Source organism: Maylandia zebra, linkage group LG23, assembly GCF_041146795.1.
Source record: "Maylandia zebra isolate NMK-2024a linkage group LG23, Mzebra_GT3a, whole genome shotgun sequence".
In the NCBI taxonomy this organism is placed as follows: Eukaryota; Metazoa; Chordata; class Actinopteri; order Cichliformes; family Cichlidae; genus Maylandia; species Maylandia zebra.
Window position 1 is genome coordinate 19,188,671 of NC_135188.1, and position 27,314 is coordinate 19,215,984.

At 39.4% G+C, this 27,314-nt stretch overlaps 1 protein-coding gene across 4 annotated transcripts; it reads left to right on the top strand.

Annotated features, from left to right (window-relative positions):
* The first annotated feature begins 447 nt into the window (after positions 1 to 447).
* Positions 448 to 27,314, top strand: LOC112429854 (polyunsaturated fatty acid lipoxygenase ALOX15B). 4 transcript variants are annotated; one of them, XM_076879959.1, is made up of 13 exons: positions 448 to 581; positions 2,642 to 2,795; positions 2,886 to 3,084; positions 3,244 to 3,328; positions 3,569 to 3,691; positions 3,786 to 3,889; positions 10,739 to 10,942; positions 11,833 to 11,919; positions 12,030 to 12,199; positions 22,141 to 22,262; positions 23,544 to 23,644; positions 25,177 to 25,303; positions 26,086 to 26,238. In XM_076879959.1, exons 7-13 carry the CDS (start codon positions 10,805 to 10,807, stop codon positions 26,112 to 26,114), a joined length of 774 nt encoding a protein of 257 aa, XP_076736074.1. In that variant the 5' UTR covers positions 448 to 581; positions 2,642 to 2,795; positions 2,886 to 3,084; positions 3,244 to 3,328; positions 3,569 to 3,691; positions 3,786 to 3,889; positions 10,739 to 10,804; the 3' UTR covers positions 26,115 to 26,238. The 4 variants fall into 4 exon arrangements, with proteins under 4 accessions (XP_076736074.1, XP_076736071.1, XP_076736073.1 ...); XM_076879956.1 differs by lacking the exon at positions 25,177 to 25,303 and adding an exon at positions 26,372 to 27,314 and having other exon boundaries at positions 453 to 581; positions 26,086 to 26,256; XM_076879958.1 differs by lacking the exon at positions 25,177 to 25,303 and adding an exon at positions 26,372 to 27,314 and having other exon boundaries at positions 453 to 581; positions 10,739 to 10,888; positions 26,086 to 26,256.

Here is a 27,314-nt window from a genome sequence, read left to right on the forward strand (position 1 = left end):
ATCATTAGTGGTAGACTTCAGTCTGTGTCTGTTAAGCTGTGGTGGCACCTATTCTTGAAAATCATCCTGAAAAGTTGTGCTGTTATATAGCGCATAACCTTTTGACTTAAAAACAAAATAAACCAACAGATTGGTGTGATTTTTTTTTATTCATTATCTTAACTTTCATTAAATGTTGCAACCATTCTTGCTGGATATTCTCACTAACAGTTTGTTTTCTTGACACTATCCTGCAGACGCTGGCTATTTCTCAAAACTCCAGTGAGTTTCGGATTTTCTTTTGACACAAAAGGTGCTCTTTGCTCCGCTCTTGTTTTCTTTCTTTCTTTCTTTAATGTTTAATGTCCACTTTTATTAAGTCATCTATTCAGCACCTCCAATATTTAACTCAGCTCACCCCCGCCGCCCCCCGACTTTTGAAACTTCCTCCACAAATATTCCCCTCCTCCTCGTGTGACCTTCTCCGACACTATAAAAGTAATCACCCAGGATTTTTTCAGTCGGATTTTCTTGTGCGTTTTCGCTTTGGCTGTGCAGACATCTCTCTGAATTCCTCGCAGCTTTCTCCGCTCCCCCTCCAGGTAAGCTGGTTTCCTTCACAGAGAAGTCGAGGCACGGCAGTGTGCAGATTGCAGGTAGAGTGCAGGAGGCTGCTGATTTAGAATAATGGATCGAACGTGGAAAGAACAAAACAGTCCCGGGGATACCCCCAATGAATATGACAGTAATGTTGAGTGCGCACATTTTTGAACACATAAGGCTCTGTGTGAAATGCATCACACAGAGCCTTATTCAGTGTGTGTTCAAAAATGTCTGAACGTTTTCTCTTTCTGTTCCCAGTGACAACAAAATATAATTAGCATTGAGCAAATGTATGCGTTTGTGAACTAACTTTGACGGTGTCTAACGATAAGATGACCGAGTTTTGTCGATTCAGGGATGTTTTCTGTGCACCTGGTCAAATATAAATGTCTCAATATGTTATTTCTGTGAGTCAGACTGTTTAACCCGATCATATGGAACAAAAACTTACTTTTCGTATATTTAGAGATATACATATATATACACACACACACACACACACACACACACACATATATATATATATATATATATATATATATATATATATATATATATATATATATATATATACATACACACACACACACATATATATATATATATATGTATATATATATATGTGTGTGTGTGTGTATGTATATATATATATATATATATATATATATATATATATATACATACACACACACACACACATATATATATATGTATATATATATACATACATATATATATATATATACATACACACACACACACACACACACACACACACACACACACACACACACACACACACACACACACACACACACAACCTTTTTAAACTGGTGATATGTTGACGATTTGTCACCTAGCGTAAAATGTGACGCTTTGAGAGTGAGAACGTGTTGTCTATCGCTAAACGACAATAGTATAAGTGACAGAACTGATCATATCAGCACCACACTTGAACTATGCAGCTGATGTTTTTGTTTGTCATTGTTATCCTGCTCGCATACTGTTACTGATATAAAGAGTGTCAGCCCCACAACTAAAGCAGACATCTTATCTGCACTTAATGTTAGTCTAAGAAGCCAAGTAAGATAGTGAGATAAGATAATTATAATAAAATGCAATAAACAAAAATATTCCTTAAAAAATAAAAAGAAACACCTCAGTGGTTGCTTGGACTCCTGCACCCACCACTTATCTAACTGCACTGACTTCACCTATTAAGAATACGTCTATGAACCTGACCTTGCCACCATAGCCTAATCCCATCATTAAAGAAGCTGTTCAACTTGAAATCTGTCTCAGGTTTGAATGAGATAAAATGGCTCAATAAATTAAGACTTTCACTGTTGTTCAGCTACATTCACAAGTGCAGTTACCATATTGAACATCCCAAGTTGTTCAGAAATGTCTCTTGGAGCCATAATGAACTCAATAAGAAGAGGAAGTCAGGCATTTGGATTTTACAGAATAAAATTAATACGATTTAATAATTTTTCAGGATTTTTACTTATCAAACTCCTTCTGGAACATCAATATTTCAAAATACAGATCAACGTAAAGATGAAGGGAATAAAAACTAACTTAAATGAAAGGGACCTCTAACAGGACTCAGGAAGGAGCAGCCATCTGCAGCAACCAGTGGAGAGATGAGAGGGGAAGAAGGAGAGAAAAGAGACAAGGATAAAATGCATAATTCATTCTAATTTAATAAAACAGTCCTTGACGATAATTCCCTTCTAACTCTGTAGTATGCATAGTTTTTGCAGGTTCTGCCGGTTCATACTTTTGTGATCAGCAATGACTGATGCAGCTTACTGAGCAGTCCTATAAAACATAAAGATATTAGCGGTGACTTTTTTCATATCAACATTTCTTCAGAGGATGTTCTTGGTCTCATTTGCTGAGATAAGGCAGATTATTTATGAAACTATTTCAATCTGCAATAATTGGACTGCAACTTATGATGGAATAAAGTACTAATTTGAATTAAATGTTCGGTCAAATGATGCTGAGAATGGTTATTAAAATTCTCTCTTCATCTGGGTTTTTCTACTTTAAGGGTGACAATGATTAACTATGAAGTGACCGTGTTCACTGGCAATCTGGCCTTGGCCTCCACTTTCAATAACGTCTACATTACACTGGTCGGGACAGATGGAGAGAGCAAACGCATTGATCTCACAAGCTGGAAACCATCTTTCTTCAGAGGGCAAGTGAGTCTGAAACCCCTCTGCATATTAAAACTATTTAAAACTACATGTGATGTGGATCTTTTGTTTTTATTTTTGTTTTGTTTTTTCCAGGTATCTCATTTTATTGTGTCCTGCCCCAAATCCCTTGGAAAGCTGGTGATGATAAAGTTAGACAAACAGAAAAGGTTTCTCCAAGACTCTTGGTATCCTGCCAAGGTGGAAGTGAAATCCCCTACAAACAAAACCTACCACTTCCCCATCTACCACTGGATTACTGACAGTGAGGTCTATTGCTTCAGAGAGGGGACAGGTTTGTGGAAATGTGCTTGTCTTATTTATACGTTTCAATGACACCCAAAAAGATAACCAATAAAGAGGCAATAAAGGTGATCAAGCAAAACTGCAATGATACTGTATTTTAAAAGATGATAATATACTATTTTTTATCTTTTTCAAATCTTTTATGAAGCTCTCAGAATCTTTGATGACAGCAACAGTCATCTTGGTGGGTGCAGTCGGCAGCAGGAACTTAAGCAGCGACAGAAAGTCTTTTGGTAAGAAATTAGAGTATTTTTACATTTTGCATCTTAACATTAAGTTGCCTGAAATCAAAATTTGGTGTATATTAATGAAATATGGAAACAAATAAATATCACATAAAATCCACCAGGATTTATAAAAAATATCATGTAAAATTTAAGTGTGTTAGGTTTATATATAATCTTCATTGAGACTGCAGATACATTGGTAATTAGGCTCTCCACTCACCACTCTGTTATCGCTATCGTGCCCAGCTGGGATGTATATGCACAGGGGATACCGCACTGCATTAAGGGAAACAGCATTCAGTCTCTGCCCTATGATGTCCATTTTTCCTTGACCAAGACAGCAGAGATGAAATACACTGCAGTCACAGGGTGAAGTATTCATGTCCTGTTACACATCTCTTTTTATCTCTACACATCTAATGAAATTATAAGCATCATAATAAGTAATGTTTTTCTTTTCTAGACTGGTAGAGTTGGAACTGATTGAAATGGCTGAGTTAAAGAAAAACTGGACTCACATAGATGATATTAGTCATCTTTTATGCGCTCATCGAACTCAAGTAACAGGTAACAAATCATCAGAAGTTCATTCACTCAAACATTGCTCATACTTCACGATGTTATATAATTATAATAATAATAATAATAATAATAATAATAATAATAATAATTTTTATTTATGAGCGCCTTTCAAGTCACCCAAGGACACTTTACAATAGGATAAAACACTTAGTAAAACAATGGCAGAATAAGAACAATAAAATAAAAGCACAAGATGAAATTAACAAACAGTGGATTCACAGTGAATATTCAGATTTGGACAGATGAGTTTTGAGTTGGGATTTAAACTGGGGGAGAGAACCAATGTTTCTTATTTCTGGGGGCAGAGAGTTCCACAGCCTGGGAGCAGAGCAGCTGAAAGCTCTGCTTCCCATGGTGGTGAGGCGGAAGGAAGATACAGTAAGCTGGATAGAAGAAGAAGAACGAAGTGAACGGGCAGAACAGGTGGTGGTTAACAGGTCAGAAAGGTAAGGATGAGCGAGGTTATGAATGACCTTGAAGGTGAGCAGAAGAAGTTTGAAAATTATCCGGAATTTCACAGGCAGCCAGTGAAGTTCCTGAAGAACAGGGGTGATGTGCTGGTAAGAGGGGGTTCTGGTGATAATGCGAGCAGCAGAGTTCTGAACCAGTTGAAGCTTATGGAGGGATTTTTGGAGGAGACCATGCAAAAGAGAATTGCAGTAGTCAATACGGGAGGTAACAAGACTGTGGACAAGAATGGACGTAGACTAGGTGGAAAGAGAAGGAAGCAATCTGTTAATGTTACGTAGATGGAAGTAGGCAGAACGGGTGAGATTATTGATGTGAGATTTATAGGAAAGTGAACTGTCTAGGATGACACCAAGGCTCTTAACCTGAGTAGAATGGAAAACTGTGGAGTTATCGATGGTAAGTGAGAAATGGTTTGCCTTCAAAAGGTTGGATTTGGTGCCAATAAGGAGGATATCAGTTTTATCCTCATTGAGCTTTAGAAAATTAGAGGTACACCAGGATTTTAACTCGGATAGACACTCTGTAAGGGAAGAAGGTGGGAGGGAGGAATCAGGTTTGCAAGAGAGATATAACTGGGTGTCATCAGCAAAACAGTGAAACTGAAGATCAAATTTGCGGAAGACGGTACCTAGAGGGAGGATGTATATTATAAAGAGAAGAGGGCCTAAAACTGAGCCTTGGGGTACACCAGAGGTGACGGGGAATAGACGAGAGCGGAATGATCTTAGTTGAATAAACTGGGAACGGTCGAGGAGACATGATTGAAACCAGGCGAGGGGTGTGTCAGAGATGCCGAGAGAGGAAAGTCTGCTTAGAAGGACAGAGTGAGAAATGGTGTCAAAGGCTGAGCTCAGATCTAAAAGGACGAGAATGGTGAGAAGACCAGAGTCAGCTCCGATTAGAAGATCGTTAGTGACTTTAAGTAGAGCAGTTTCGGTACTGTGACATGAGCGAAAACCAGATTGAAATCTCTCGTAGATGTTATTATTAACCAGGTGTAAATGAAGTTGAGCTGCAACCACTTTTTCGAGTATCTTAGAAATGAAGGGTAGATTGGAAATCGGACGGAGGTTGCTAAAGTTGTTAGGATCTAAAGAAGGTTTTTTCAGTATAGGAGTGACTAGAGCAGTCTTCAATAAGGAGGGAACGATACCGGTGGTGTGAGAAGAGTGAATGATAGCAGAAATGAGTGGGAGTAAAGAAGAGAGGCAGGATTTCACAAGCCCTGTGGGCATGGGGTCAACATGACATGTGGCAGGCTTTGATTTACATATGAACTCGGAAATATCAGATAAATCAGGAAGATGAAAAGTGGAAAACGGCTCAAAAAGGAGAAAAGGTTCTGGAGAGGGCGTAGACACAACATTTGATCTGAGTTGCTGGTGGATGTTATTGATTTTCGTAGTCCTGAACAGCATCAAGGAGTTGCAGGTTTCAGAGGAATAGAAGTGTGGTGGTAAAGCGTTGGGGGGGTTGAATTAGTTTGTTGAGAACTGAAAACAGAGTCCTTGTATTACCCTCATAAGAACTGATAATACCAGAGTAGAAGCTTTGTTTGGCCTTGTTGATGGAGTCTTTATACTGAAGTACGTGGTATTTATAGATTTCTGAATCAACAGTTAAACCAGATTTCTTATATTTACGCTCTATCTGCCGAGCTTTGGCCTTCAGAGCTCGGAGGTCAGAGGTAAACCAGGGAGCAGAGCGAGCGAAGGAAACAGAGTGGGTTTTTACAGGAGCCAGAGAATCAAGGACAGTGCATAGACAATTATTATAATATAACAACAAATCATAAGGAGTAGAATAGAAGTCCGGAATCTGAACATTGTCCAAACTGGTAGTGAGAATGTCCATATCAATGTTCTTGATGTTGCGGAACAAGATGAGACGGGTTGGCTTGGTAGAAGAGCAGCAGAGAGTGAGGTTAAATGAAAGGAGGAAGTGGTCAGTTATGGGGATTTCAGTAGCAGAAAGATTCAAGGGAGTAAGACCAGAACAGCAGACCAAGTCCAGGGTGTGTCCTTTAGAGTGAGTGGGAAAGTCGATAAATTGTTTAAATTCAGAGCCTTCGAGACAGAAGGAAAAGTCTCTGGTGAGCAGAAGGTCATTATTGTCCATGTGAATGTTGAAATCTCCCACCAAGATCACATTTGGGGAGAGAGATGAAAGATGGGTTAGTAGATTAGCAAAGTCACTGAGGAAGACAGGGTTAGGTTTGGGGGGGGCGGTATACAGTAGCTATGATGGTGGGAATGGGTCCAGTCAGCTCACATGCAAGGACCTCTAGAGAACTAAAGGTATCAACGTTAACTGGCAGGACTTTCAAGTGCTGGCGAAAAATGATTGCGAGACCACCCCCACAACCTGAGCAGCGGGGTTTAGAAAAGTAAACAAACCCCAGAGGAGCAGATTCTTTTAGCTGAGAAAAGTCATCAGGTTGTTGCCAGGTTTCAGTTAAGCAGAAAAAGTCAAACTTACGGTCAGATAGGAGGTCTTGGGTGAGAGGTCCCTTACTTGTCAATGAACGAATGTTTAGAAGACCGAAGTTGAGTGGAGTATCTTCTTTTTTGCTAATCGCGGTGGGCGCCCTGGGCAGGTGGGCTAGAGATCGATGGTTAACAGCCCGATCAGGGTTCCTGCGAGTGCGGCGAGTAGCAGACCAGAATGATTTAGTTCCATTGGAGTTATGGATGTATCTCCGGCGAGGCTGGAAAGTGATGCCGGGTGGTAGTGGAGCTCCGCCGGCGACGGGACCGATAGCTGCCCGCGAAGGCGCAGGAGCTCAGCGGCTGTATAGCGGAGCAGTCCAGCCGTAGGATGGTAGACGAGCATCAGGAGAATCCAAAATAGTGCCGACCAGCTCAGGAACATCTTGGTCCACATCTTCGATTATGTGGAGGAAAAGGAGCCAAGCCGGCCGGAGCAACGAACAGGTAGGCTAAAATAGCTCAAACAGTTACGCTAGTGCAGCTCACTGAGAAGAACACGTGAGAACACATTCAGCTGAAATAACAGAAGTTGAGGACAAGCGTTGCAAGTCAATCCCTGGCAGAGATCGATCTGGTCCTGAGTGTGAATGTTCCTGTTCATTCAAATCTAAATCCAAATAATACAATTAATCCAAATAAATCCAAATAATCGAAAAATGTACCGGTGAGTACACCGGAAATCAAATATATTCAACTACACTTAAAAACAAGAATGGTTTCTAGTCTGTTTCTTGTGTTGATTTTTGGACTCTTAGTCAATGTATGTCAGTTTCCTGTTTATTATTCTAGTGTTTGAACGTTTTGATCATTTTTAGTCTTTTTCAGTTGTGCTTTTATCATACAAGTAAATCTGAGCATTAGTTCTTGTTGTATTTTTTGACTTCCTGTTCACAGTTCAGTTTAAAATGAGCTTTGAGTACAAACCTAGATTGCTCTACTGTTAAAATATTAGTTTTGAATTCCTTATTTGTATAGCCTGAGAAATGAATAACCTCACAGGACACAATTACTGGGGTTCTTAATGTGCAGTCTTTTGTTTTCGGTGAAGACAGAATAATCAAAAATGGACCAGAGAAATAAAAGAGGTAAAATAAATGAAATATATACAAAGAAGAAATATGGCAGTGGCCTCTGGATTCCACAGCAATATTTCAGCTCACCTGGATACTGGAGAACACATATGATATCACAACTTATCCCCTACACACAGAAAATAGCCGCCCTAAGGTGCACGTGCAGGTCCTTTGCATCATTGATTTCTTGCCAATGATATCACCTTTTTGTAAAAAACAGTAATTCCCAAGATGCATTTTTTCTAAGTTTTGGTAAAACTGCAGTAAACTCTTAAGCACTGCCCCCTGGTGACCAAAATATGCAATGACACAAATCACCAAAATGAACAAATTAAAGTGCACACTACATGCAGAAAACAGGAAACTGTGTAAACAATGAAATTAAACTACTCAATAACATTTTTGTTTTAACATAAATATAAACAAAGAACATGCATTCAAAGAAATTTTTAGAGCTCTTTTTTCACCTTAAACTGATATTTTTTTAAACTAAAGTAGAAAATATTATTATCTGTATACTTGTACACTTGGCTACATTTGTATTAAACCACAGTTTATTGTTTGAGTTTGTAATCTTTTGAGTGTTCAGCTCCCTCAGTGTGTTATTATCCGCCCCTCCTCTGCCTTCTGTTCATCCTCAGACTCTTCATGTTTATTTTATTCTGTACTTGATGTTTGGCCATCTGAATTCAGGTTTGGGTTGTTCCTTTTTTTTATTTTGTTTTCATTTGTGTCCAACATCAGTTTGACTTCCTGCATATGCTTTGTGTTAGTTTTCACTTGTTATGTGTGTTTATGTGTGTGCTTGTGCATAAATAGGCCTGACCTCCCTGTAGACTTTGCTGGATCATCTGCTGTTAATCCTCTGTGCGTTTCTTTGCATGTGATTTTGAAGTTACCTCTATCTTCATCTTAATGCAGTGATCTGTGCAATCCATCCTTTTCTGACTGTGAACTATGGTTTCAGAGTTGGAAGTTCCAATTCTGAGCCCAACCCCTTTGTACTAAGCTGTAGACCACCCCAGTGCAACTTAGTGTTTGTTGCAGCTAGAAGTTTTTTAAGAACAGACAAAGGTTTTTGGAGATCAAAAAACTTCCTTCAGGGAAATCCCCAATTGTCCCTGTGTCATCGGAGATTTCTGGGCACTATGTTGTCTTTAGGTAGGATCAAAAAGTTGATTCTGTTCATCTGGACGTAGCGTTTTCAGTGGGAGAAATGTTTCATCACCCATCCAAGTGACTTCTTCAGGCTCAGCTGACTGCAGATTTCCACAAACTTATAAACAGTACTTTTGCACCGCGACTGTTCATTAAGTGGTCATGACAATTTGCATAGTAATGATCATGATCAAGGAACTGAGTCAGCCAATTGTTCATTCAGTGGTGCTAGTTTCAGTTATTGTGCAAATGTACTGTTTATAAAGTTGGGGAAACCTGCAGTGACTGAAGAAGTCACTTGGATGAGTGATGAAATGTTTTTTCAGACCTGAATGATTTAGCATGCATCAAGAGGGCACACTTTCTTCTTAAGATGCAAAAAAACCCATAAAAGGCAAAGCAAAAAAGAACACAAATGGATTTCTAAAAAGAAACAGAACACACGGCAGAAAACGAAACAGCAGCAATGTTTGTAGCATTATTGAAATTGGGCTAGCTGGCATATAATGGTTTGCTACGTGGTGGCTACCTATAGACCTATGGTTAGAAAAATATAAACAATAGCACATTGAGGATGGAGGATGAGCATCAGCCCCCCCCCCCCCCCCCCCCCCCCCCCAAAAAAAGCAAAAAAACAAAAAAAACAAAACAAAAAAAGACAATGTGAGGGTCCCCGATTTCCCTGCTGGGAGAAGATACTGAACATTGCCTAAATTTGAGTCAAGAGAACATCTGAGATTATCCATGCCCAATCCAAGGTTAGCCAGTAATATCTAACTACTACATATTTTGGATGATCACTATGAGAAATTGAAAAATTGCTGATCCTGAGCTCTGACTCTTCTCTGAAGCATTCAGATATTTGGTGTATTGGTAAACTGTTAGCCCATTGACTGTAGTTACATCATAAGGTTTTAAAAACTGAGCTTGAACATGTGCTGCATATAAATGATGCTAATAAAAAACCAGAGAGGTTGCCAATTACCCCAATGATGAGGCTTCATTATATTAAATAAAACAAGATACAAAGTGTTACAGCACATTAAAAAGAGCAGCCTGAATGAATGCATTAAGACCTTGGGCCCAGAAGTAGGGAAACTTACAGAATCAAGGGGATAAACACCACATCTTACTGAGACACATATTTCTGAGAATATAAGCATCCGCAGGAAGTTTCTACAAAAGCATGAGCAGAATCAATCAGCTACAGTGTAACCAATACAGACTGAGGAAGCAGCGGCGTAAACATGACTCCTACCTGTGACAGCTACGGAAGCCACATGAGCAGAGACCTGGATGTATAGGGCAACAGGTAAGTAAGAGAGGGATGCTCAGATAGCAGCTATTTATAATGTGACTGCATAATTTAATTGGCCATCAAAAAAGCAATCAGCAATACATTATTAAACGAAAAATTAATTCTGCTAAACTCAAACAGTATGGGATGAGTTTAACTATCATATGGACATATGCCAAGCGTCCGGAGCGGGACACAGACAAAAACACTTAACCCTCTGAGTCAAGACCCAGGAACATGACAAAACTCACCTAAATAAGTAACCAAAATATGGTTATTCATCAAATAATGAGGATAATAGATCAAATGCAATGAATTAAAAGCATATCTCTTCCTTCTTCTTCAGCTAAAGCAGAAACCAGCAAAGGACAACCCAATCTTCCTTCCTACTGATTCTGAGTATGACTGGTTGATGGCCAAAATCTTTGTGAGAAGTGCAGATTTCAACTTCTATGAAGTCAGTGTTCACCTGCTACGCACACACCTGCTGGCTGAGGTTTTTACAGTCTCACTGCTGCGTAACCTGCCCATGGTGCATCCACTGTACAAGGTAACTGAGGCTAAGTCTAAGTCTTTTGTGCCTTGGAGTTGAATATAGCACTAACTAGTGCCAGTCAATTTCTCAAAAAGGAAAAGATGTGGAAAGTCAATGCAGCAGCACTAATGTAGTGTCCAGTTCCTCTGGCTCATCACTTCTCCATCACTCTGCTTAACAGTTAGTACAAGGTCTTTGTGCTGACAATGCACAGCACCACATTTTGTCAAATGTGGTGCTGTGCATTGTCATCAAACATCTTTACTTTAGTCTCATTTGTCCAAAGAACATTATAAAAATAACTCAAGTTGAGAAAAAAAATCAGGAACTCTCAAACAGCCAGAGGGAGAACACAAGGCACCAGAGACAAAAGACCACCAAAATAAAATGGGAAAAAACCGAATGCATGAACAGAAACATAGACTTGAAACAAAAACAGAAAGGTAAACAAACACTGAGACGAGAGTGACTTCACAAGAATGCACAAGGAACACGGGAGGCATTATAACAGAAATATGAGATCGAATATAAACAAAACTAAGACCTGGATAACAAAACTGAGAAGTCCAGAGAAAACAAACAGGAAACACAGAGCTGTAATAAAGGACTGAACTAAAAAGAATTGCGACTATACTGAGACCAGAATCCTAAAACAAAGATAATCCAAAATACAATGCTTAAACAAAATTCAAAAACATCTCTCAAAACCTCTTGGCTTTGTGCATTTCATCAGCAGCAACTGGGTGCCACTGGCCCTCTTATTAAGAGGTAACAGTGTAGTAAGAATTTCACAAGACTGCATAGAAACCTGTTTAAAAATTCTTTTTCACATGACTGCGTTGAAATCATCAAATAAGCAAGGAAAAAGTAATTTTCTTACTAATAAATTTCTCCCTTTCTGCCAGCTTCTGATGCCTCACACTCGCTACACACTTCAGATTAACGTCTTAGCTCGGCAACTTCTAATATCTAAGACGGGAGTTTTGACTCGGGTACGAAAAGACCAACACACTGAACAGACCAAAACCTAAACAACATTTTCTTTTTTACTATTGTGTACAGTATTTGCTTCTCACTTGTATTTGTTGTATCTGTTCTCTAGTATGCAGCTTCTGGTGGAAAGGGTGTAATCACAATCCTGCAGAAATCGTTATCCTCCCTGACCTACAGCTCCCTCTGTATCCCAGATGATATTGCAGAACGTGGGCTGAAAGATGTACCAAATTTCTACTACAGGGATGATGGATTGAAGCTTTGGGAAATCATCTTCAGGTTCTCTAATTCTCCCTCTGAGTGCTTACTCGGGTCAACTTTATTTTTAGCGTTTTCCATTAGTACCTACTCGGCTGGCGTTCCAAGCAACCTGAGTTGATCTAAAAATGTGACATCAGTAGACTGCAAAAATCAAAACTTCCATATTTGAAACCTGGAAATGAGGGAAAGGGCAACACAAAACCCAACACCGTGGTTTCCTCAGTCTGACAAAAAGAAAAGTCAGAGGGGCAGTATACCATCGCCTTGACATCCTCCATTGCTTTGTTTGTGTTGAATACATATTACATAATGGGAGCTTCTGCCACATTGCTCAACCCCCCCCCCACCCCCCCCCCACCCCCCCACCCACCCATCCACTCACACACTGTACTCATTTGCGAAGGAAAATGACCAAGACAGAGTAGAATCAAGTCGGTAAAAGGGGAAAAGAGGTATTAGTCTAACTATCAGGTTAGGCCTAATTGGTCAGTTTGTGGAGCAGTGGGGAAAAACTCACTTTTTTTTCAAATAAAAAGCCTTATCAGGATGCTCATGTGTTAAATTTGGGTCAAACAGTTTATTACAGTATGGTGGTAAATATAGAGCTATGTCTAGAAATATATGGAGTGTAACAACATTTTTATAATATTGTCTTATAAAAATCATGTCAGGAAAAGTCAGGAGAAAGCGCAGAGGTCCAATTTGGGATTACTTTGAATATGACTGTGTTTTGGATAAAGCAAGTGTCTTGTAGTGGAAAGCGACAAATTATGAGTAGGGATGGGTACCGGTGTCGGTTCTGACATAAACGGTAGTAACCAGACCGAAAAGCAGCGCACATTTCGGTGCTTTATTTCGGTGCTTTTTTTTCCTGAGCTGTGATACACTTCTAGCCAATCATTTTACGTTTCCGAGGATAGTAGGTGGGCCAGTTACGTACGTTCCTTTAGAGCAGAGCTACAGATTAAAAATGCCCAAGGCGAAGCGGTCAAAAGTCTGGCTGTACTTCACAGCAAAATATGCAAACTCAGCAGCCTGCAACAAGTGCTTTAAGGTGATACTGTGATACTGTCAAAGGAGGTAACACCTCAAATCTGATGAAACACCTGGCGACGCATAGCATTTTTTTTAAAAGCCCAGAAATGTGCCGTATTTGATAGCTTGCTACGAGACCTCACACCGAGCACATCTACTGCGGGTGGGTTGCCTGTTATGCAACATCCCCCAAAAACACGAAGAGGAGAGTCCTGGCCCCTAGTCCTGCCAGTGTAGCAGAAATGATGAGGATGATGATGATGATGGCAGCAGCAGCCGTTCTTCTCTGCGTGAGTAGCTTAATGTTGTTCGTGTGTAATTTACGTTGAGTAGGCTAACCACGTTATTACATTAATGCATGTAAGGTGAACTAGCAAACATCATCATAGCTACATGCGGCTGTCCTCTTGTTTGATGGCAGATACTCCCTTCACCCTGGCCAAAAAGGCTAAAATGACCAAAGAAAAAGTGGAAAACAGTTAAACATGAGAGGTTTTTGGACAAAGTTTGTGTTTTTTCCATTGTTTAAGCACTGCTTCCAGCCAAGAGTGATGCCATATATGCCCCATAGCTGCAGAAAAGGCTAACATTGTTATCTTTTTACAAAAAACAGCTGAACATGAGAGGTTTTTGGACCAATTTTGTGTTCTCCATTCTTTAAGCACCGGTTTGAGCACCGTTTGAGCACCGGCACCGTTTAAAAAGTACCGATTTGGCACTGGTATCGGATAAAACCTAAACGATACCCATCCCTAATTATGAGGGACATTTCTATAAGGAAAAAAATCCCACAATCCTTAAACTGCACTTGAAAAGCTCGCACAAGAAGGCTAACCTAGCTTACCTTGAGAAGGTAAGGGAGCACACTCAACCCTAATCCCCAGAAACAGAATCTAACCCCAGGCCAGGCAGTGTGATGCATCCCGAGACAACAGGACGGGGATATCTACACAACTGTGTGAGCCTTCAAGAAGTTTATCAATTCACTTGAACCAAAATATGAACACCCGGTGCTGCAAGAGTTAATAGTCTCATTCGGGCTAAGATATATGGAACGCCAGGACTGCCATAATGAATTAATTAAATACACCATTAAATAATTAATTAAATGTGGCAATAATTAATTAAAATTGGAATTAATTAATTAAATAAATAGTTATGACACATGTAATTAATTAATTATTGACACATTTAATTAATTATTTATGTATTTCACATTTTAATTAATTATTGACACATTTAATTAATTAATTATTGACACATTTAATTAATTATTGATGTATTTCACATTTTAATTAATTATTGACACATTTAATTAATTATTGACACATTTAATTAATTATTTAATGATATATTTATTTATTTCATTTTGGCAGTCCTGACGCCTGGCTCTCGTCATGAAATAATTTTATCTGTCAGCCTCACCCATCAAACTCAGGGTGCGGGGTTAACGCTGCCCATGTGCAAAGTAAGTCAAAACAGGTCGATCCTAGAAAATCGATTGCTTGTGTAGACTTGGGGCAGCCAGTTATCCCAGAATGCAGATCAAATCACAGGCAGCAATGGTGGTGGTGTAGTTTTAAAATACCCCGTTTTTCTGTCACCAGCTACACTTTTAACAGTGTTTTAGCCGCGAAAGTCGCGACGTATGTCTGGTCAGGTTGTCAACATAGAACATGTTTGCAAAAGTGCTCAGATGTTTTCAGAGATTTCACTAGCTCTGCTAACAATTAGCATGCAGAGTGCACCGAGGGGGTTACGTTAACCGGTTTGTTTACATATTCCACTCTCCGTGTTCCACATGTTGCATTCGCAGATTCTCATTTTCACCGAACGATCGTCTCTTTCCGCCTGGTCTTGTGTCTCTGTGCTTCTGTAACATAAAGAACGAGCTGACATTTTTCTCACGAAACCAGCGATCAGCTCAACAGACCCTCAGTTTACCTGCATGCATCCTCCTCCTCATCCTTCAGCTGTTTAACACCTGCTGCTAATTCAAGAAACACGCCTACGTTACCTGGTGATAGTCACAGTTTAACTGGGCAGCCGGTGCTCGATATAACGCAATGTCAGCGCATTTTTCTGCACAAGATAAGTAAATATAGTATTTTCCCCGAGCGCAGAGCTGCTGGAGCTCGTTTCCTTACAGAGCACTTTATAGGCGAACAGCTTTATCAGCGGCTGATGTCCAATCACCGGCACACAGCTTTCAAACCTCAGCTGAGTTTTAGCTCTCAGTGGTTAAACGCTGGACTTCATTCACTCAGGTTCTGTCTGTCGGGTCACATTTACTTCGCTGTTTTATTTACAACTGAGCAAATCGGTTTGGCTGAGGTTAAAGTTACGTTTCATAACTGCATAGTTTCACAGACGTTTAATGGTTCACTGGCACATGTGTTAGACTGAACTATCATCTAAATATCATCTGTTTTTTAATAGTTATTCAACTGTATTCTAAGCACCAGCTGTCTGTTAGAATGTGATTTTTTTTCTCTCTCTCTGTTGGCAGAGGTATAAAAATGCGCAGGAAAATCTTACGTGCATGGCAAACTTCACCGACGATATTTAGGGAGGAATAAACACACATCAAACATAAATGAACCATTTGTCTGTCTCCATAATTGAGAGCATTTTCTCTTCTTATGTCAACACTCTCTCTCTTTTTTTTTTCTTTTTTTTTTGCTTTTTCGGTCATGTTATGTTTACCTGTCAAAGGCTTGTTACAAACTATGAAACACATTGTGCAGACTTCTGGATGTTAGAAGAAAACTAATACTGCTCATGAATGAGACTAAAGGCAGGAAGGTGTCCTTTAAAACTAAACATGTTTATGATATAGCACGTGTATTTCAGTAATAGCCTGCTGAGGCCACTATACGTGCTGGCCTCATATCAAATGTGAAGGCAGACTGAGTCTATGTTTGACGTTTTTTATATCTAATCTTCCTTTTCAAACATTTAAACAGCAGCGAGTCTGCAGCTGAGGGAACACAAATTCAAATTGTCGGAACAGGTTTGCTCGTTTCTTGGATTCATTTGGTGATTTATTAAATGTATAACTGTTATTCTAATCTGCTGCTGAGTCTCTTACACTTTTCTTTATGCTGTATATTTTCACGTCTCTGGAATAGTTGGCAGTTAGATAGTCAGCTGGGAAACTTTGTGTTAACTCATGGAGCTGAGGATATCGTGGATATGCTGACCTCGCTGCGTGGTGTACAGAGCGAGGTCAGCATGATTAATATTCACAATAAAAATATTAGCCGAACGTCATGAAGTCTGTATGTGTTTCATAGTGTCGAACAACCTTTGTACAGTTAAAGCCAGCAGTTACTACATGACGGAAACACCAACGTTATCTCTTTTATGTGTTTATACACAGGTCACGCTGATTACTGAACAAAAACCCAAAGATCAGATGTTAAACAGATTTATTTGCTCTCTCTCCTCCTTAAACATGTTTTTAATGTTAGTTATAATTCAGAATTGGCGACTGAAACACGTAGGACACATAAGAACATCAGGAAATAAAACATCGATAAATATAACCTCAGTAAAAGAAGTCAGCGGGGGTTACTACAGCTGTGTACCGGGGCCTGCGCTTTGTCGGTGGGATTGCTTGCGAGGCGAGCGGGTCTATCCCACGCTTTGCCGTGAGACTGGGCAGACATCTCCGAAATCATCGAAGCACTTTTGCAAAGAGGCTGTATCTTGACAAACCGACCAGACACATGAAGATTAAACCACTACATTCTAAAAAAATATTAAAACGGTATTTGGTAACACACAAACAGGGTTTTTCAAAGCTCAGTTCTGTTAGCTTCCACATGCCGGTTGTTGTGTGCAAGAAACAATGGCCACCAGGCCAAAGCAATGGTTTTGACTCGATCAGCGTTAACCCCGCCCCCTGAGTTTGATGGGTGAGGCTGACAGATAAAATTATTTCATGATGAGAGCCAGGCGTCAGGACTGCCAAAATGAAATAAATAAATATATCATTAAATAATTAATTAAATGCGTCAATAATTAATGAAATGTGTCAACAATTAATTAAAATGTGAAATACATAAATAATTAATTAAATGTGTCAATAATTAATTAATTAAATGTGTCAATAATTAATTAAAATGTGAAATACATAAATAATTAATTAAATGTGTCAATAATTAATTAATTACATGTGTCATAACTATTTATTTAATTAATTAATTCCAATTTTAATTAATTATTGCCACATTTAATTAATTATTTAATGGTGTATTTAATTAATTCCTTATGGCAGTCCTGGCGTTCCATAAAGATATACCTTTTATAGTTCAAATCAAATCAAATCACTTTTATTGTCACATCACATGTGCAGGTACATTGGTACAGCACATGTGAGTGAAATTCTTGTGTGCGAGCTTCACAAGCAACAGAGTTGTGCAAAATACAATAATATAAACAAGTTGCCTGGTATCAATGGTTGTTCATCTGCCCTAATTTATTTATTTATTTATTTAAAGAACCCATAGGTGGGAATGTGAGTTGTCTGTCTCTGAGTGTTAGCCCTGCGACAGACAGGCGACCTGTCCAGGGTGCAGGGTATGGTAGCTGGAATAGCAACATACCCAAGGATAAGCAGAAGAGCATGACTGATATGATGAAACTGGGATTTTGTTTCACTTAATTATTGCAAACACAGCTAAAACTATAACTGAAACTAATCAAAACTAAACTGAAACTAAGGATTAAAAAAAAAACGAATCTAGCGAACAATTGGTAAAAACTAATTAAAACTGATATAAAATTGAAAATCTGAAGTCAAAACTAAATAAAATTAAAAACTAATGAAAATTGCAAAACTATTAAAACCCTGGTTGGCACCCATAAATGCCCATGCTACAACGCTGTCAATCAATCAATCAATCAATCAATCAATCAATCAATCAATCAATCAATCAATCAATCAATCAATCAAGGCTTTATTCGCCACGTGCAGAGTTCAGCTGAGACAGTGTCCTTCGCCCTGTTAGGCTAAGTAAACAGTCTTCCAGCCAGCCCAGGTGGCCTTGCGTGGACTGGGAAGGAACAGTCTAAACACAGTCATTATCAGGGTGTTTTTGTTTGGCTCCAGCCTTGAGACTGCAGCTGGCGCCGAAAGGGTATCCGCATGAAGTGATGGTGTTTTTTACTTTAGTGCGAACAACTCATATGAATTTCAAAGCTGTTCTAACAGTCCAACACTGGTCTCTCAATCTCCCGTTGGAGAGCCATGAGCTTCTCTATGATGTTATCAAACTTGCTCTCCTTGATGTTGTCATTCTTGTGCTCAAAGAGCCCATTCTGAGAACTCACGACCACAGTGAGCTTCTTCAAGATGTAATCCAGTTTGCACTCAGAGATCTTATTGTGAGTATTCACGGCAGCCGTAAGCTTCTCCAAGATCTTATCCATGCTGCACTCAATGAGCCCATTTTGAGAAACTCACACCTCTTCCCATCGTTTCAATCCCAGCCTGCAGCCTTGTGGGGGTTTGAACAACCGGTTCCGCTTTCTTAATTCTTCGATAAGTCAGGGCCAAACCAGCTCCGATCAGCAAGAACCCTGTTATCATGGTTCCGAATAGGTAGATATCTTCAGCACTCAGGCGCACCCAAGCCCAAACTTCTCATTGAGAAAGGGGTGTCAATTGCATTTAGGGACCAGTTGATCAAATCCATGATTCCACTTTTAGGTTTTAGAGAACAGACTGTGAGAGTGTTCCAGGGAAAAGTAATACAAAAAACACGAGACTAGACAAGGACATAAGAGGCTAAGCAGGGAAGCTAAGGGAGAGGAGGAGAGGAGAAAAGTGCGACCGCCTTCGTCAAGAGCAAGAGCAGAAAATGTTTGGCAGATGCTTTGGATCAAGAACCGTTCCATTCCTTCTCTGAAGGCCATCTTGTAGTCTAATGCCCTGCTTTCTGATCACCAGCCTCTTCCTTGGCCACTGCATGGAGTATGCCTCAACAGCTGGTTCCTGGTTTTTCCTGCCTTGTTGTTGCTGGCCACCATGATAAACTGTCCCACTCCACCCACTGGCTTTTAGACCACCTGTGAAGCCTCTGCAACTAGCCATTGCCAAACCTCTGGAGGGGTCCAGTCTCCTTAACCGTCACTAGCCCCCTATCAAGCCACAGGAGGGGTTCCATCTTCTCTTCTGGTCTCTTGTCTCGAGGCCATCCACAAGGACTGTGTCTATTATTGCAAGCCTCTAGTGTGGCTTCCCCACCTTAGCTGGTCTCCTTCTCAACCTCCAGAGAGGTTCTCCTTTGCTACTCCTCCTTAAGGCCAGTCCCCAGAACTGTCTCTCACATTATTCCTCCTCCAGACCGTCCATTTGGGACTGCATTCAGACTCAATCTCCCTTTGTGTTTTTTATTTGTGGCTGTGTAACTGGATGTAGAGCAACATTTTGGAAAAAAGAAGAAAAAATAGAACTCAAATCTATTTGTTGTGGTTGAGAATGGGTTCACTGGCATGCATTAAAAAATCCCTCAGGAGATTCTGATACACTTTTTATTACATTTTTTAAATCAAGAAGAAGATAGATGAGCAAGTATGGTTATTGAAGTTATAATTAGAAAACTAATTTCTTTCTATCCTTCTAGAGAAGTGGTTCTTAACCTTGTTGGAGGTATCAAACCCCACCAGTTTTGTATGTGCATTCACCAAACCCCTCTTTAGTGAAAAATAAAATCTGATTTTTTTTTTCAAATTCAAGACATAGATGTGTTTTTTTACTGGTGCACACAATGATCCGTGCATGAACATCACCTTGTTCAAAGAACAATACCAACACAATGAACAAACTTACAACAAATTACATACCTGCAAATCAGTGTGACTTCTGCTGTTGCCTTTGAGAGACCAGTTCAGATATGCGTGGCTTTACCTTGGCAAGTGCCAGTCTCATGTCATTTTCACAGCAAAGTCTGTTCCTTTTCTTTGTTTTTATGTCCAGCATCCTCGAAAAGGATTGCTCGCAAAGATATGTTGTAACAAATGGCATAAAAAAATCCAGGGCTTACTTAGCAATAACTGGATACTTGTCCATTTGTTGACACTAAAACTTTGAGAGCGTTGTTGTTCTGAAGAGTTGCTGTTGAACCTGGCTCTGCTGAAATTTAATGATTTCGTCAAGGTATTTATCATTGACATCTGCTGTCTAATCAGCAAAAGTGAATGGCTGTCTCACCCATGCTGGATATGACTCTCTCGTAGGAAAATATCTGTCGAGAGACATTGCAAGCTCATCTAAGTGCGTTGCAATAGTTTGCTTCAGTTCCGTGAATACAGAAATATCTCCGATTCCAGACACATCTTCGATCTTACTTACACAGTTGTCCAGAAGGGGGAAGTTTGCGAAGTTGTTGTTCTCTGTTCGTCGTTTCCATAACGGTAGCTTTTTTTGAAAAGCTAATCCGGCTTAGATTAGCAACATCTGTGCTCTCATCGAGTTGATGGCTGAATTTTGCTGGGCTTGAAATCAGATCTGCGAATACTTGAGCCAAGATGTCTTTACTCATGTCTTCTATTCTGTTGCTGATGGTGTCATTTGAAAGAGGAATTTGGAATCATTTACCTTCGGCCGCTGTTCAGAGTATCAGATTCGACATCTTTAATGCAGCTGGTTTCACGAGTGTTTCACCAATGGTGTGTGGCTTGCCCTGCTTTGCGATCAAGTAAGCAACTTCGTACGATGCTGTGAGGATCGGTTTGTTAACAGATACAAAATTCAAGAGCAGGCAGAGTGGGCCTTTCATCGAATCTGTCTCTCTTCATCCTTGAATTCAGCAAGTGTTGTGTTCTTGTATTCAATGTCTCCTTGCAGCTTCAAGAAGTGTTCCTTTAGTTTTGCTGGTGCGAGACTAGAGTTGTTCAACTTGGCGTTGCAAATCATGCAGAGAGGACGCTCACTCCCATCACGTTCCGTGATACATGTGAATCCATATTGTACATATTCGTCCAACCACTTTCTTCTTTTTCCCGACATAGTTAGTATGGATTAAAATATTAACAAAAAAATCACACGAACTACTACCACGACAGTCACACGTTGACTACTGCGCGCTAAATTCCGCCAAGCAGTGTAGCATGATCATCTGCAGCCAGTGATGGCCAAAAGGGGCCGTGTCATCACAAATTTACACGATAATTCGGGTGTGTCCGGACCCCGCGGTGGAGGCTCTGCCGAAGCCCTGAGACCGACTCACCGAACCCCTATGGTTCGATCGAACCCAGGTTAAGAACCACTGTTCTAGAGTTAAAGGAGTTTGATAAACAGGAATAGCCAGGCTGTTTTTCAGGCCTGTGGCAGCACCAAAACAACTGCTCCAAAATAGATGACAATTAAATCATTGGAGTCTAAAACGCCCTGAGTAACCTTTTCAGACCTCCAAAAAATAGTTAGAGTCCTTTCACACTACCATTGATCAATGGCAATGTCACTTTACTTCTTAATGATCATGAAAGTGACCTGACAGCCCCCAACACATGTGATAGTCAGTGGTACAAGTTTCGGTCACTATGCACAATTATTGTTTGGATGAGTGACAGAGCGATTCTCCCACTAAAAACGTCACAAGAAGATGATCAGAATCAGCTTCACGAGGGTTCTTATAAGACTTTTGTTTTTAGGTTAAGGTTAGGGTCTAGTAGACTTGAGGTACTCCCATGGCTTGGTTTTCTTGAAAACAACCTTAAAAAATTCATACCCTGCCTCCTTTACTGTCATCCATTACTATGTAGAAAATAAAAGTTTTCATATAAAAAAGATCCAAAGGTTGGGGAAAAAATAGCACATTTTATACACATTAACAAATTTTATGGTCTAGTGTGTTTAAGAAATCTGTATTTAAATTGGGATTGTGCTTCATTGCTTATGGCTCTATATTTCAAAGGTTTGTGAAAGAAATTCTCACCTCCTACTACAAGACTGATGCTGAAGTCCAGAAAGACTCTGAACTGCAGAAGTGGATTCAGGACATTTATGAACATGGATTCCTTTCACAAGCAAGCACAGGTGAGCTTTATTTTGGACTTACTCTGCTCATTTAAAGCTCTGTGATTTTAGATTTTAACTCTACTAGAATTTAAATGCCTGATTTGCAGTTCAAATATATAGATCCAAGTCGTTTGGTCCATGATCTATTCGAGTTCACAGGTTATTGTAATACCTACCAAAAAAATAACATCAAAGTACAGAAGCAAAGTTATAGCTTTTTTTCTGTCATTCACTGGCTATAATGCACAAACTAATGAGAAATAAAATCCTGTAAATCAATTTAGGACAACTGGTTCTCATTCACCAACTATTATTGACCACTAAGATATACTTTGTCAATGGTGTGGCCCAAGTTTTTGACCAGCTCTAAACTATCTTACATTTTTATACCATAACTAAACTTAATGATGGCATTTATGTTTCAGTGGTAAAGGGGTGCAAGAATGCATTCATTTTCTGAACATCACAGTCCAAACTAGAACTTTTATCAGTACAGATTTTAGTGAATGTGAAAAACTGCCTGTAAAAATGACAAGAAGATGACCTTGACATTGAGCAGAATTTGGGTGAAAACCCAACGTGATTTACGGTCCCACAAATGTGTCCGTCTGCGTACATGTTTCAGTTTAGAAACCACTGCAAATAAGCTCCCATGCAGTCAACCAAAATCCCATAAGCAGTTTGCTGAGCATGAATGGCCATGGTCAAATTCTGATTGGTTCACAAGGGGCTGGGAAACAGAAGGGGGAGACAGCAGAAATGTAGAAGAAAAATCAAAGACTAAAAATATAGAATGAACAATACAGACACTGGCTGTGGTGGAAACATTTTTTTTAACATTTTGATCCACTTCAGCATTTTGTATGTCATAACTTCACTTGTCTCTTCCACTGGCTAAAAGATCAACAACAGCAAAATCAGGAGTACCCTACTTCCTTGAAAACAACAGGTAGATGCAGGTAGATGGGCAGTCTGTTACTGCCTGTGGATTACCTTTGTGCTACTCCCACTTTAGCATTAAAAAAAGTGTAAGTAGTGTTTAGTTTAGTAGTGATCCCTACTATTGGACACTTTACCCCATCCTAAAAAATGTGTGAATCTGAGCATTTAGAGCAGTTTAAAGTTTTTGGCATATTTGGACTACCTATATATTATATACACTGACCAAAGCATGATGTGAGACTTTATTATGATAATAGAACTTTATGTGCACCTACAATATTGTAATTTTGATACAACTTTACTTTGGTTTCCCCAGTGTATTGAAGTAATGCCATTTCTTTTTGTTCTGATCATCAGGAATTCCACAGAAATTCAGCACTGTGGATGAGATGGTCAAGTTCGTCACCATGGTGATCTTCACTTGCTCTGCCCAGCACTCAGCTGTCAACTCTGGGCAGGTGAAACCTTCTAACATCATTTAATTTCATTTATTTAGGTTGTAATAGTTTAAGGCCATGCAAGAACCTTCAAGACCTTAAAGTGGTAAGATTAACCACCTTACAATATATCAGAAATAAACTACAATCACTTTACAAATTTCAATTGCTAAGCCCCAAAAGGTTCATTCTGTTCATCTGGACGTAAAGTTTTCAGTGGAGAAACGTCACTACTCCAAGTGACTTCAGTCTCCGCTACCTGAACACATCCTGGACAGGGAGGAACACAGGGAGTCAAGGAGGCCATTTACACAAGAAGGGAAAAAACATCTCTGAATCGAGAAGGAGGCCTAAGGGTACATCTTTCACCGCCTTACAATGCTGTGATTGAAGCCATTCCCCAACTCTCATTAAATAGTGCTCATGGCCATTGATCAATGGTCTTAGATCAGTGGGCTTTGAAAAGTTGCCTTTGATCAAAGGTCATGACAGTTTGCATATTCATGATAAACGAACTGACCTCACATCCCTTTCAGTTGCACTAGTGTCAGTAATTGCGTAAAGGTTGGGGAAACCTGCAGTCAGCTGAGACTGAAGAAGTCACTTGGATGAGTGACGAAATGTTTCTTCCACTGAAAATGCTACATCTAGATGAACAGAATCAACCTCAATTTACTTACCTGGATGATATAGCATTATTCAAGACATTAAAGGCAAAGGAGCATTGTTTAGTTAGCAAAATAAATTATTGCCAACTCCATGAATACTTTTCTCTCAATTTGGGAAAACACTTCAGTTAACAAGTGTTCCTTTGTTAGTGGCAGGATAATTTATAAAAGGTAAGTATACTTAAGTCCTAAGAGAATATTAATTTTAGAGTCTGGCTTGACTGATGATCTCAGGTCCATCTTGCTTTTCACATTAAATTTTTAGTGATGGCTGAAGCTCAGGTGGTAGAGCAGGCTCCGTACTAGTTGGAATTTTGGTGGTTCAAACCCTGTCGAGTTCGAGTTTGTATGCCAAATATCCTTGGGCAAGATGCTAACCCTAAGTAACTCTATGATGCATCCAGTGGAGTGTGAATGTTAGAAAGCACTTATGGAGACATAGGAAAATGTGCTTTGAGTCTCCAGGAGAGTAGCAAGTGCTACATAAGAACCAGTGCCCACTCACATCCTGGGCCATTTGACCTAAGGCTATGTCCACACGAATGCGTTTTCAAACGAACATGCATCGTTTTCCAGACTGAGCCGGCATTTTCCTCAAGGAAAAACACAGTGTTTTGGAAATGCTCTCGAAAATGGATACATTTCAAACTGGAGGTGTCCTGTCGCAGTGTGGGCGCTGGAAAACGCAGACTTTCTAAAACGATGACGCATTTTAGTCATGTGATGCAGTCATGTGACCAATTGAACAAAGGGCATTATACAGCAGTTGTTTTGATTGCTCTCAATTTTAACAGCCCTATTAAAGATTAATATCAGTATTTACATGCTCCAGATAGCTTTTCTTCAAATTGTTTAATTCTCACTCGCTTTTGTGCTTGAATATAGGCGTTTTTGGCCATTTCAATGTGGATGCACAACTCTTTGAAAACTACTGAAAACGGTAGTGTGGACACAGAGCGTTTGCTATATGTGGAAGGAAATCGTAACCTAGGACAAGCTGATGGCATAAAATGTAAGCACAACTCCTCCGGTTTCATATGCAAAAAAAAAATTTTGCGGTAGCTTACGTGTTTCCAGTTCTACAGGGATTTAAAAATAGTTAAGCAAAATGGAGCGTGCCCACTCTGACCAATTTAAGATGGTTAAAGTGTCTGGGAAGGAATCTTAAAATTGGATTATAGATGGCAGACAGTTGGTGTCATAAACCACCACCTCTGTTCAAGGATGATCATCCACAGTGGACAAAGATGAATTCTTTCATTACTCATCTGTCTTCTCTGTCCAAAATGCGAACATTGGCATCCTCAAAAGAGTGACCTTTGTTGTTCAGATGCAGAGGAACATCTTGAACGTCTTGCCTGTCGACGTGACTCTTCTATGTTGTCCCATGTGTTTATGAAGTGGCTGTAGAGATCAAAAGAGTTAGGGTTGATGGTATTCACATTTTGGACAGAGAAGACAGAGATGGTTTGAAAGAGGAGTGAAAGAAGCCATCAATGTCCACTGAATGACCAATAAACAGGGGTGGTGTTGGCTACCTACAATGCAATCTTGAGATCCCTTTCTAGTCCAGTCACCTTCATTCAAGCTCTTAAAGATCTCTTCATCAAATATTTCTAGTTTTTGGGTCAGCAATTTAAGGATGCACTCTTTTCCTTCATGTTTGTCCTTAATCAAGTTAGAGCCTAATGTGTATTACACCCCTTGACTCTCCAGGCTTGACCAAACACCAATATCACACTGCTATGTGCTTCAGAGCCTATTAATGACCTTTCCTTTACTCCTTCAATACAGTACGACTTTGGGGCCTGGATGCCCAATAGTCCTGTCACCTTGCAGCTTCCCCCACCAACTAAAAAGGGGAAAGCAAGTGAAAAAAGCATGATAGATACATTCCCCAATATTCAAACAACAGTTCATGGCATGGCCGTCATGTGGCTACTCAGCAAGCAGTCCTCTGACTCTGTAAGTGTTCAAGTTATGTAATGTACATCAAAATGTCAAATTCAAAAGTCATACAACTATGCATTTTGAGTGGAAGAAGCAAAACATGCCAGTGATCTCATATCTATCTCATCAGATCTTTCTTGGCCAGTACCCAGAGGAGCATTTCACTGAGGAGGTTCCCTGCCAAAAAATAAAGGATTTCCAAGTAGAGCTCAAAAGGCTGAGTGCAGAGATCAAAGCCAGAAACTCAGTGTTGGACCTGCCATACACATACTTGGATCCTGACGTGACTGAAAACAGTGTGTCCATTTGAATATTAGAAGGCAGCTTCTCTTCCTTTAGTTCAGTAACAAAAACAGAAAAGAAAGTGAAGTTTGAGCTCTGCCTGAAACTCATTCTATTGATTTAACTTTAGTTTACCAGCAATTTCTAAAATATTCTTCTGAGTTAATACAATGACCAGGTTTTATGTTTCAGGTTTTATGTTTCATAATTAGAAAATATATCAGTGGAAAGAGTGTTTCTGATTTATAATGATTTCTACTTTTTTAATCATAATTTTAAAGCTGTTTCTCTCTTTGATAATGAAAAGGTAAATACGTAGATAGAAAGCTGCTAGGGTGAGAAGGGCTTTAAGAAATAAGGTCTCCTTTGCACTTCTCTGGTTTTTAATTCTCAATTTTGTTTCAATACAAGCTTTATATAATCAATATTTTTGTCTTATTGCAGTGTATTGCATGAATCCATAAAAAGTGTACCTACTTTGAAATAGGAAAATTAATAGCTATCTATATCATTTTTAGAGATCATAGAGATTTAACACAGATATAGACAGACATGAATGCATAACTTTATGATGTTTCATTTAAAATTCTTAGAAATTTCTGCCTGTGAATACATGATTTAAAGGGTGAAGAAGGAGCTTACTATGTTATTTTTCTGTGTGAACTATACTTAGGCCCTGTTTATATCAACTGATTTTTAAGCTTGCCTGACATAAATGATGATAATTTGATCTCTTTCTGAACTGTTTTCTGTATGTAAAAGATGGAATATAAACACTGACCCAGTCAAAA

Bases quoted from the DNA above. Each gene is read 5' to 3' on its own strand.
- LOC112429854 (XM_076879956.1), top strand. From the start codon at position 10,805: ATGGCCAAAATCTTTGTGAGAAGTGCAGATTTCAACTTCTATGAAGTC. The intron at 10,943-11,832 runs GTAACTGAGGCT...CCTTTCTGCCAG, and splicing joins TGGTGCATCCACTGTACAAG to CTTCTGATGCCTCACACTCG. The intron at 11,920-12,029 runs GTACGAAAAGAC...TCTGTTCTCTAG, and splicing joins AGACGGGAGTTTTGACTCGG to TATGCAGCTTCTGGTGGAAA.